Source organism: Drosophila navojoa, chromosome 4 (genome assembly GCF_054131105.1).
Source record: "Drosophila navojoa isolate 15081-1374.11 chromosome 4, UAZ_NAV_1.0, whole genome shotgun sequence".
Classification (NCBI taxonomy): domain Eukaryota; kingdom Metazoa; phylum Arthropoda; class Insecta; order Diptera; family Drosophilidae; genus Drosophila; species Drosophila navojoa.
The window spans coordinates 19,342,885-19,355,393 of NC_142892.1; the positions used below are offsets into that span (position 1 = coordinate 19,342,885).

Sequence of the window (12,509 nt, forward strand, 5' to 3'; positions counted from 1 at the left end):
CATACTGTTAAAATGTATGTGTATACCGAAGCACAAGTCTCTAGTATTTGATATACGACTTTTACAAAGATGAGGGTGAGGGGGTGGATTTAGGGGTGGGGGTAAATTTTAACAAAAACCGAAATTGTATAAAATTCATCTTAATATACATTTTAAATTTGGAGACTCTAGCTTGAAAGATGTAGGAGATATAATTTTTTAAGTGATCTTCGATAAGGTTTTTTATCGATAAAAAATATCGGAATGAGCTATCGTTTTTTAGTGATAAACTCGATCTGCGCGTGATATATACGGACATTTTAAAAAAAAGTTGAAGTCTCTAGCTCTTATATCTTCTGAAATCGACGCGTTCATACATACGGACGGACGGACGGACGGACGGACGGACGGACGGACGGACGGACGGACGGACAGACAGACGGACAGGGCCAAATCGACTCAGCTTGTCGTCCTGATCAAGAATATATATACTTTGTGGGGTCTGCCACGCTTCCTTCTGCCTGTTACATACTTTTAACAAAACCATTATACCCTGATTTCCCATTTTCAATGGGTTCAGGGTATAAAAAACAAATACCTAAAGCTGTGTATATATGTATATATATTAATATATATTGTGGCTGCCGCATGTGGCGCTGCGATAAAAAACTGCCTGTTAATGTTTGTGCCGCGTTGCCCGCTACAATTGTCCTGCGGGACGGCGCATGTATGTGTGTGTGTGCTGGGGCTTATGGCCGGCCCATTATGGACAACTGCAATGGCGACAATAACGTGCCGTTGATGTTTCACACCTGAGACACATTTTCTGCGCCATTCCGCCAGGCGAACAGGTGGTTGGCGCAGCGCCCAAAAGTGTGCTATTAAAATTGACTGCGCCATAGCCAAATACACACATATATGCACACATGCATGCACACATTCATACACACGTATCGCAAGCTGAGCCTGAAGTGCTGCCAAACTGGCAAATGCAGCACAAATTTTGCGGTCTTGTGGTTATCCTTTTAAGATGCCAAACGCCAACAACAACAGCAACAACAACAACAACAGTAGCAACAACAAGGATACGCTGCTTGTTAGCCGTGAAATATGTTTATTTTGCACATTTTATTTGCAAAGGGTATTTAATAAATAAATTTACATGCGATTCAGCGCTTTGTGCGCCGCAGCAGCTGCCAAATTGACACGCATTGAATCAATGTTAATTTCTTTGTTGGGCTCTCAGAAGTTATCCAACTGAATGGGGGACTGGTTTATTAAATTCGAATTACATCTATGAGGTGTAAGGATTGTACACGGCCTAGTGGAAATGCCTTCAAAGAGAAATATGAGTTGGCACATTTACGGGTATTTAACGGTAAAGGATTACATTTAGCAAGGACCTTTTTTTTAGAGAATAGCTCCGCCTTACTTGGACTGTTTAGATGGGAGTTAAGATAGGTGCGAGAGAGACTATTATAGAGCTGTCAGCATAGCCCAAAATTAAGGCTATAATCATATCATGGCCATATCAAGGAGAGGGATTTAAATTATTATAAATAACCCAAAGGATGCCCTTTAAAGACAATCTCATATATTACATATTAAATAAGCTGTTGCGCTGCTGAAAAGGTTATTGGCTGGCAAATCGAGCTGCTTTCGGAAATGCCGTCGGTCATGGAGATTTCTAAGAAAAAGTAAGCAAAGCAAGATAAATCATATTTGAACTCGGTTTGTGCATGTTAAATATTAAAGGTTAACTCCCTGAACTTTTGAAAGCGTTAAACAAAGAGTTTGCTGGCAGACCCAAACTCTTTAGGTGCATTAAATTTGTATAGCTTAAAGTGAATTTATCAGGGAGAAACAAATTGCATTACTTTTATGTAGCATGGATAATATGATGTGAAAATAGTACTATGAAAAACAATCAACCCTATTCGGCGCCTATACAAAATATGAAAGGTATACAATGTATTTCGCTTATAATCCCTAAACAAATTTTGACTTTATTAAATTTGTGCAGGCCTAAGTTTAATCAAAACAAAATAATGCTTAATTTTGTTGGGTATTGGGATAGAGAAATATTTAATTACAATGTTCTTCAAGATATTGAAGATGCTTTGGAAATTGTTTTATATAGATTACATATTTGTAAACTTACTTAAAAAAAAAAACTATATTAAAAGGCCTTAAAATCTAGTGTATGGAGTATATGAAATTCGCCCAACTTCAAGTTTAAGCAAATGTAAAGATTTTTTTCCTTTTGTTTTTATTATTTTATTTATTTATTTATCATCAAGATAACTCTCGATGAATGTAAATATTTTATTCTAATTATGTCAATATTTTTGCCTATTAAAGCTTAAAAAAAATATGTCTTCATTATTCACTTCAATATATTTACCTCATAAAGATGACTTAAAATGTTAAGTAAATGTTTTTAAAGACACTTTCAACTTAAGCAAATTGTGGGAGGCTTACTTAATACACTAAACTTCTTTAACCTTAAGTTAAACATTAATACAGCAGTTTCTGTTAAGTTTTAATTAGCTTCAATTTAAATTCTGTTAAACATTTCTGTAACATTTTGCACAAACATTCAAAGTTATTTAAAATTTATGCAAAACTAGAAAAAAGTTTTTTTGTATACAGTTTGCAGAGCTTTAAGGCCAAGTTTCTTAGGCTCCATGAAATCTAAGCAGCTTTAACTGAAATCTAACTAAATTCTGCGATTACTTAACTTAGATTTGAGGCGAACAATTTATGCGCCTTATGCAAGTGGTAAGATTTTTAAGCAACGCTTTTCGTGCCTCACCGTAATTAGCCTAAGCGCACAAAATGATTTCGTGTATGCCGCTGGCAGCTCGCCAATCAAATTGAGCATAAATCTAAACAAAATTCTAGGCTCACTTGGCTGGCTGGCACTTTTTTGGGCTACTTGAGTCGCAGAGGGGGCAGGGCGGGCGTTTCGTCTGGCTCTGGGCATGAGTTTAATTAAACCTGAGCCGCGCGAAATTTAAGCGTTTAATTGAAAAACTTTAAACGGCATTTGTCCCCGAGAGAATATAAACGACACTTTTTAGTTGAGTGCCGGCTGCTAGGCGGTAGATGGTAGATGGTAGCTGGTAGCTGCCAGGTATTGGGTATAGGGTGTTGGGGGTTGGGTGTTGGTAAAAGGCATTCCACTGGCATCTAATAATGCCGCAAGCGGCAACTTTGACGCAAAGTCAAACGAGAATTTTTGAGCGACAGTTTTTGGTTGCTGGCTGGAAAATAAATTTGCGACACTGAGCAAAGTTATCAAGAGGCAACAATATGGCTACCAGGCAGGCGGGCAGGTGGGCGGGCGGACGGATGGGTTTGTCAGGCAGGCAGCGAAAATTATGGCACTTGATAGTTGGCAGACAGTGGAGGTGCTGCATTAAAATCACTCATACGCACCGTGAGCTGGGAAAAGCGACTAACATCAGTTCTTGTTGGCAGTTGCTCTGGGAGCAGCATTAATTGACACGTGATAATTTAATTAACGTGGCTTCAAACGTGGCCAGAGCTGGGCTAAGCGTCATCATCGCCATCGCCAACACCATCGATGGCAGGCAGCATCAGCAGGAGCAGGAGCAGGAGCAGGAGCAGAAGACCGTGCCAGTACCAAAGCAAAAGCTAGAGAAACATCGCTGGCATTTTTCTCTTCTTTTTTTGTTTTTCCCAGTGAGTCTGCTAATTGGGTCAGCTTTGTGGGCTGGGACAGGGCATGGCCAGCATTGTTTGCGCCCTGCCATTGGCCACAGGCGCTACCCATTGGCTGGGTTGGCTCTGCCATGCTACGCAGTTCCGTTGAGTGTCTTTTAATTACGGTGTGCGGCGCTTGTTGGCAAAAGGGATTTTCTTGTTGTTTGCCGATGACGCACCGTCACAGTTTTCCACTTCGCTACGTTTCAGAGCGGCAATGTATGCAGAGATAATTGACATCAGCTCAACGCTGCACAGCGCGTTTTGAGACCTTCAGCCTCCATTGCCCCGCACTCTACGCATTTATCATAAACTACATGTGCCTCGCATCAACTTCAAGTTGGCCGTCAAACTTCGGGCCGTTGTTGCTGCCAACCAGTTCGGCAGCTGGGCCCCCCGCACATTCTGTTAGTTCCATGAACTAGCCGAGGATAGCAACGCTGGCAATGCGTTATAACTAGTGTGGGTATTACTTACACATGATTTCAACTTATTTACATTATATTCGGCGCATAACAAGGCACAATTATTTTATGCAAATTCCATGAGGAAATTTAAGGTTCGCCAGAAGTTGAGTACTACTTAAAGCTGAACTATCAAGATATAGTGTTTTATTATTTAAGTTATATTTTAATGGCTTTGTTAATGATAAAACCTTTATTTATTTAAGTCAATAGAAGCTAAAAAGCAGACAGCTTAAATAAGTGAAAGAGCAGAAATTTGTTAATAAGGGTGGTATAAGGAGAAATACATGTACTACTAATTTAGATGAAATAAGTATTGAGAAAGCATTGATTAACTTTATTAAAATAATTTGAACAAAAATTGTAAAAAATAACTAGAGCAGATGGGTGCATAATAGGTATGTCGAAAAATTTTTAAATACCGTATCGATGATATTTTAAGATTTTAAAAATATCAATAAGATATATGATAAAGAACTTTTGCAATATCGATATATCAATATTAAAGAAAAAATTCTTTTTTCCACAATAAATTTATAATCCGTCGCAAAAACAAGAATTACAAAAATAAGTATTTTTGATGTATTATTTATTATTATTATTATTATTTTTTTTATATATATTTATTTATTTATATTAATGACTATTATTATTAATTGTTATTATTTATTACAAGAGCGACTAATGCAAATATTTACTACAAATATTCAGACAAAAAAATATTCCTATATAAATATATTTTTCATAAAAAAATATATTGATAAATTAATACTTCAACAACCTACTTTTAATACCTTTAGTATCGAAATCGATTTAAAGCAGTTGAGCGAATACTAAAATATGCATTGAAAGACTAAAGCATACGCGTAAATATTCTTCATAAAAATAATATAAATTTATAATTAACTGGAATATTAAAGTACATAGAATACAACGTTGTTAACCCGTAAAATTCAAATCTGAAACTGCTTTGATAGTATAAATATTTTTGTGACTTTGAAGAGAAATCACTTGAGTTTGTCAAGAACATCTATTAAGCCTAAGTGTTTAGGGCTATCATTTTAGTCTAATTAAATGCCTTTTGACACGCCTAATGCCTGTCTGAATGGAACTTGAATAAGTATCTAAAAGGAGATGTTTCGCCTTTGACCCTAATTTTCGGAGCAGCATCTCAAGCAAATCTCTTTAAGAATGAATTCAAAATACTTTAAGAGCCCCAAAGAGGGTCAACAGCATAATCAAAGTGCGCAAGCTTCAGTTAATGCAGTGAAAATTGCATAAATAGGGCGATGCTTCAAATGCCACAATTTATAATAAAATTTGAGCTGCGCTTGATGTAAATTATCCGAATATATAAATGAATCGGATATATAAAATTGTTTATATAAATACGTATATATGTATATATATTAGTTACGCAAAAATTCAATTTTCTATTTGCAAAATAATTAAATTAATTAAAACCTCGTTATTTATTTAAATAAGGTTGTAGTTTATTTAATTAAATTCAATGGAAATCTGAGAGGTTTTATCAACGCTACAGCTGTCATAACATTAATTAAGTTTATTTGCGCTTAAATTTAAATGAGCAAATGTAAATGTGCTCCAGGGCTTGGCATTTGTCGTTGTTGTTATGCACTTTTGATGGCTCCATTTAGTTGGAATTTCAGTTGACGGGATTTTCTAGTTTATATTTGTTGCTCTGCGAGATTCCCCACCAGCCCCAATAGACAGGCTGTGAATCGGGTTGTTATTTTACTCATGCAGGCTTTAAAAAAAATACCAGCATGCGCTGAAACTTAATCCTGCTATAATAAACATTAAATCATGTATTTTTTTTTATACATGATTGTTTTCTTAATGATCGACCAGCATTTTCTATTGAGTAATGAAACGCCTTGATTAGAGGGCGGTAGCTCGTTATCTCTTGTGCGATATACTTTAAGAACGCCTCATTTTTAATAACCTTAAGCTATATTTATGCGATTAAGCGTATAAACTTTGTCAACCAGCAGTGACGCGCTAAAGTATACCATGAATATTGACCTACTTTAACGGTGGGCCAAAGTGGAGAACATTTTCGACAAATAATTAATGCATTTCATATAAATATTGATTATATATTTTTTATTAGTATTATATTTTAGATTAATATTATTATTATATAAATTGCATCTACAGAATGATTATATGTTTAACAAATATAGAATTTATATTGTCAGCTTACAAAAAAATGAAAAATGAGTATTTGCATAAAATTCAATACAAACCCAGATAAAAATGTTTTTTGAGGTTTTTATATAAACTTTTCCCCATATGTATATTAAACTCTAAAGAATCAATTCCCATATTATAAAAATATAATTATATTTAAGTAGAAAAGGACTCTTAAATTTAAAAAATGTTAAACACAACACTTTTGTATGCAGTAATTGATTAAAAATAAAATGACCCATATAAATAATAACAAATAAAAATATTTTTAAATAAAATAAATACTATGAAATAATAATTTTATATATTTAAAATTCAATACAAAATCAAATTAAAATATTTTTAATAAAATAAATACTATGAAATAATAATTTAATGTATTTATTTTCGTCAAACAACAGACTGACTACAAACAGACAGACTACAAAACTTGACTTGACGGGCAAACCGTTTGATTTCTTACATATTTAACAATGATTATAAGATCTTTACATTTGAATTGTCATTGATTTAAATGTATTTTCTACTCAGACACTCCTCTCTATATATATTTATACCTTCCATACTTGTTCTTTAACTGCTTCGCCAACAAAACTCTGTCCAAAATATAGCTCTTCTGTCCCACTGTGCTGCAGCCAGCCAAATGGGCTGAGGCGAAGTTAAGTGCCGCTTGAGCCATTTTAAATATAGACACTCAGTGACGCTCGCATAAAAATTCTCATACGCATCGTTGCCAACAAGCTCAGCTGCTCATGTTTCGTTCGTTCTTCGTCCCCATCTGCTCGGGGCTCGTTGGCATTGTCAAGCGACAATGCGGCCGGCGAGTGAAAGCTTTGAAAAGTGGGGGACAAGTGGGAGAGTAGTGGGGGCAAAGTGGGGAGTAAAGCGGAGCGTAGCTGTTGCAATGCAAATATTAATAGCGCAAATTTTCTGCCGCACAACAGAAATATTGCGGATACATGGCATGCATGTATACATGTGTGCATGTGTGCATGTGTGCATATATGTGCATGTTCGACCGTATCCGTGTATGCATGTCCATTCATAGCATATAAGCAAATACGAGCGTGTGTCATTCGAAGCTGATAGAGATGAGAAGAGCTTGACACGTCCAGATTATGAAATGATATAAAGTCACTAGAGAATATATATTCACACAAATATGTGCAGACATACATACGTATATAAATATGCATATGCATACATACAAATCAAGCTTGGTTTGATGAAAATGAATTTACATTTATATTTCACTTAAAAGTGCAATTTTTCCTAAAATGAATTTATGAGAATTTAATTCGACTCTAGTCATTGTTGTTGTATTTAACTTTTATTTACAATACAAACACATTCCAAGAAATATATTATTTGATATAATATTATTTCAATCGAATTAAGCTCAACCCAAAATGCAAATTTTGTTTTTCATCAGAAGCCGAAATCAAGCGGAAAAATATTTGTCTTTAAATTATATTTGACTTGAATATATCAACAATAATTTTACAGCCAACACAAAGCAAACAGAAATGCTTTTATTTAATAATAAATATAAAATAAAAAGGTAAATTTCAAATTGAGATGTAATTCGTAGCGATATTTCAATTGAAATTGAAATATTATTGACATATTTGACAACAAAACAAATATATTATTTTTGGCAATTGTGAATAGAGCCACTAATAATTTTCAATAGTGATTTCAATATCCACTTTTATAGCACTATTAAATTTCAGCTGCCCATAATTAAATTTCAGAAACAGCATATTCCCCTTTAGTCATCGTTGATTGCACATGGAGAGTATCTCCTGCTCTTCGAAAGTAAACAAATCAATTCCGAAAACTGATTTCATTTGAGACTCGGAGCATATTCTGTGCAACATTTATAAAACATTTCCGTGCAACTCGACACGAGTTCATTTCTATCGTCGCTCGCCTTGTGTGTGTAACATGAAAATACATCAGTTTGCAAGGGAAATTTGCTGTTGTTGTTGTTTTTTTTTTTTTGGCTCTCCATATATGTATATTTTTTGCTTACTGAATTAATTTAATATAGTTATACAACTTGTTTACACTTACAACACTCGGTGTTTGCGTTCTTAATTTGAGTGCAATAATTTATTCCTCATTTATTTTTTAAATTTTAATATGCATATTTTTGTATTAAAGGCTTGTTAATATTTACAGGCCTTTGTTATTTTTTTGTGTTTAACGGATAATTAATTAACCAGTTTGAATAGTCCAGTTATAATTTGCAGACAATGTAGGGTATATATGTATAATTACTGTGATTTTAAGTATAGAGACATGTAAGTGTGTGTAGAGTAGAGAGAGAAGGAAAGAGAGATAGAGCCTTTTATTTAATCATGAACTATCGAGAGGAGTAAGAAGCAAAGATAGTGATGGATCAACTGGAATAGAGAGTGAGAAAGAGAGTGAGAGTGAGAGAGAGAGAGAGTGAGAGAGAGAGAGAGGGAGGGAGAGAGAGAGATGGAGACAAGGGAAGAGCGAAAGAGTGAGACATAGGAATAGATGGAAAAACAACAAGACAAGGAGTTTGAGATAAAGCCACAAATACAGATAGAAGGAGTGTGTGTGTGTGAGAGAGAGAGAATACAGTAAGCAAATAATGTAACTCTATTAAAAAGTATTTACATAAAACAAAATCAACAAAACTGGGGATTTTGTATTTATATTTTATATATCTTTTGCTCTATTATCTCCCTTGAGAAAACTGGAATGAGACATGTTTCATTCAATATTTGGCAACATACAAATCTTGCAATAAAAAAACAATAAGTAAGACTAATATAACTATAATCTGATACATAAAGTGTGCCCGCTGTATATCGAAATTAACGACAAAGAAAGCTGCCAAAAGCTGAAATGTTGCCAAAATATACCAAACACCCAAATTCAAAGAGTTTCCGTTCCTCAAACTGGGCAGTTTACTATTTATTTGCCATGAATATAGATAATCATAGAAAAACTTGAGCAAGAGCTAAATAGCAATACAGAGCTCGAGAGCTCAGAGATGTCTATCTTTGTATATTTATTTAATGTAATATCAAAGCAATGAATATAGATAATCATAGATAATTTTGAGCAAGAGCTAAATAGCAATACAGAGCTCGAGAGCTCAGAGATGTCTATCTTTGTATATTTATTTAATGTAATATCAAAGCAATGAATATAGATAATCATAGATAATTTTGAGCAAGAGCTAAATAGCAATACAGAGCTCGAGAGCTCAGAGATGTCTATCTTTGTATATTTATTTAATGTAATATCAAAGCAATGCAAGCATTACTCAAACAAATTAAAGCCATTCCCAAGTGGAAATCTAATCTCATTCACTGGATTTTAAAATAATTTGGCTCACATGCTCAGAGTAGTGGCATAGGCAGCCTTATCGCTTTTACTTAATTAACTTTTGCCAAAACTCAGGGAATGAGCCTTGGCATGCAGGGCGAGGCATGCAACTGACCTATAGTATAAGTCAGAGCCAGCAAGCTGCCTCTGAATGGTCAGCCAATGGCGGCATAGGGCTTAATTAATGCCAGCATATGGTAACGAAGTGCCACAGTCTAGAAAAATGAGCAGCTCCATTAAAATTTAATTAAATCCGCTGGCAGCTTGGGCGCACATGCAGCTAATGCCCAAGACATGTGCTGCAGCCGCTTGAAAAATCGAAAGATAAACATATTTTAAATTGCAATAATCTGCGAGTATTAACAATTAGAAACAATTAAGGGGAAGGCTAATAATATTCCTGATACGCTAATGCAGCTCAATGCAGCCTAGTGGAAAATGCTGATTAATTGCGAATACCCGGCTGAGTTGGAGCTCTGGCTGCTTGATTAAATTTTAGCTGCATGTGGTAATTATGACACCTCAACACACACTTGACACACACACACACACACACACTCACGCAGAGCAAAGCCAATGCAATTGGATGAGTTGTCATTAAGCAGACGAGTTGAAGGCAACGTTTGAAATATTGCACAATCAGCGCATTAAATAATTAAGTGCTTAATTAAATGGAGACCAGCAGGAGAATGGCCAACAACAGAAGCCGACTGTGTAGGGCAATATAATATCCTGATTGTATTCCAGTCTATCTCTGTCACTCTCTCTCTCTCTCTCTCTGCCTGGCTGAGCTTCGACTAATTTTTGTATTGTATTTCGTGTGCTAATGGCGCATACAAATGCGAATAGTTGGTGGCATGAGATGAGCAGGAGCAGGACATTATCTGTTGGTCATCTAGTGGCAATGGAAGCGGAAAGGGCCCGGGCATGGCACCACGGCATGCACATCACGTGCGCCCTCAAATTTGTAATGAAAATTAAATAAGAGCCGAATAAATGGAGTAAATGGCGGCATTAGTTGGCCACAGCCTGTTGCATGCCTCATGCGCGATACGCCCATTAACTTGTATGGCGATTAGAAGCCGCCCCACCCCCGCAGGCGATTATTGATGTTCAACGGGGAATATTAGATGCTGAGATATGGAGATACAACCGGCGCCTGCAAAGTCAGCTAATGACCGTAATTAATTATAAGCGGCTCGTCGCAGTCAAGACGATGGAATGGCTTTTGAGTCTGAAGGATACACGTTTATTCGAACTGTTTTTGTAGGACATTTTGTTTGGAATTTGGGAAATATGCACTGGAAGATACGATTCAAAGATAGCATAGATTCAATTTACACGATACACGATTGGGCAGCAGGTGGAGAGCTAGAGCTTAAATATTGACTGGAGGCTAATGGGACACTCGCTCACTGAGGTGCTTGGCTTAGTGCGTGACTTTTTGGCACGCGTCTTCTTGGTTTTCGCTGGGGTGACGCGACTCGTAGATCCTCTTAGGCGTGGCACACTGTCCATGATGTAGACGTCCTGCGCCTGCTTGAGTGCTGCGTGCAGTTCCCTCTGGCTGCTGTGGCGTATTGGGGGATTGTTCGGGTTCTCGTAGATGATGAGCTCAATGGGTATGCCCTGGCGGAGCTGCGGAGTCGCCTCCCCGTGGGACATGCTCATGAAGCTCTTGACCTCCGAGTCACGCAGCAGCAGGTAGTTGTCCTCGTTCGGCAGAAACTCGCTGGGATTCTGTGATTGAGTGTAGTCGCGCACCACGCGAACAACACTGCGCGAATTCAAGTAGTAACGATCGTAGACGGTCAGGGTGTAGTAGAGTTTGCGAGTCGTTTTGGGCGCCACCAGCCAAAAGACGTAGATGCTGGCCTTCCTGGCATTTATCGACACCAGCTGGGCCTCCAAGTGCTTGTCCTTCAGCTGGGCATACCAGGTGGTGCGGCAGACGATCAGCATTATGGGCAGAAAGTTGTCGAACCGATGGTGATCGTTAATGAGCGCCGAGTTCGGATTGCTCAGATAGGTGAGGCCCGGCCGCGTCGCGATGCGGCCCTTCTTTCCGCCGTACATCAGTGTGGCGAAGCAGTGGTTGACACCAAACTCGGTGAAGTTGTTGGGATCGAAGCACATTATCAGCGGCTTGTGCTCATAGATCTCCGAGTTGGTGCTGCCAAAGGCGTTCACGTGCTTGTGCAGCATGTGCATCATCAGGTTCGATGGGAATACAATCTCACGGCATTTGCTCACCGGACAGTTGCCTGGCACGCGGGATAAAAGGCGCACGGCTGTACGGTACTCGGAGTTTTTGCTCTCGGTTTCCTTGGCTTCTTGCAATTTCTGTTCCAGTCTTCTCTCAGTCTCCTGCTGCATCTGTCTATGTGAAATCTTGTCCTTATTCATGTTGACGGCTTCAGTTGAATTTAATTAGCATATCTTAAAAATATATCTTAGCATATGAAATATTTTTGAAGAACTAACGAGAGTTCCTATCAAACTGAAGCACGTCCCATGGCTGACTTGACGGACTTGGAATAGATTGCTTCAGACGAATCCCTTTGCTCTCCGAATTCTGTTTCTATAGAATAATTATTATTTTCTTTTCTTTCAGAGAAGTCTCTCAAAAGGTAGGCAGGTAATTCAGTTCATTGCCAACTGTTGACCTCGAGCCAGAGTCGAATGCCTCTGTTTTAGTGATTCAGTTTCGGGTGCCTTATCATTGTGCTGTTGTGTGTGTGGCTTGTTTATTCT

At 37.2% G+C, this 12,509-nt stretch overlaps 1 protein-coding gene across 1 annotated transcript; it reads right to left on the minus strand.

The window, feature by feature from the left end:
* Positions 1-10,981: 10,981 nt before the first annotated feature.
* LOC108650593 (uncharacterized) lies at positions 10,982-12,289 on the minus strand. The gene has a single exon (XM_018099781.3). The coding sequence runs from the start codon at positions 12,159-12,161 to the stop codon at positions 11,127-11,129; it is 1,035 nt and encodes a 344-aa protein (XP_017955270.1). The 5' UTR covers positions 12,162-12,289; the 3' UTR covers positions 10,982-11,126.
* Between the last annotated feature and the right edge of the window lie 220 nt (positions 12,290-12,509).

What these genes read in the sequence shown, in the direction of transcription:
- LOC108650593 (XM_018099781.3), bottom strand. Translation starts at nt 12,161, where the DNA reads ATGAATAAGGACAAGATTTCACATAGACAGATGCAGCAGGAGACTGAG.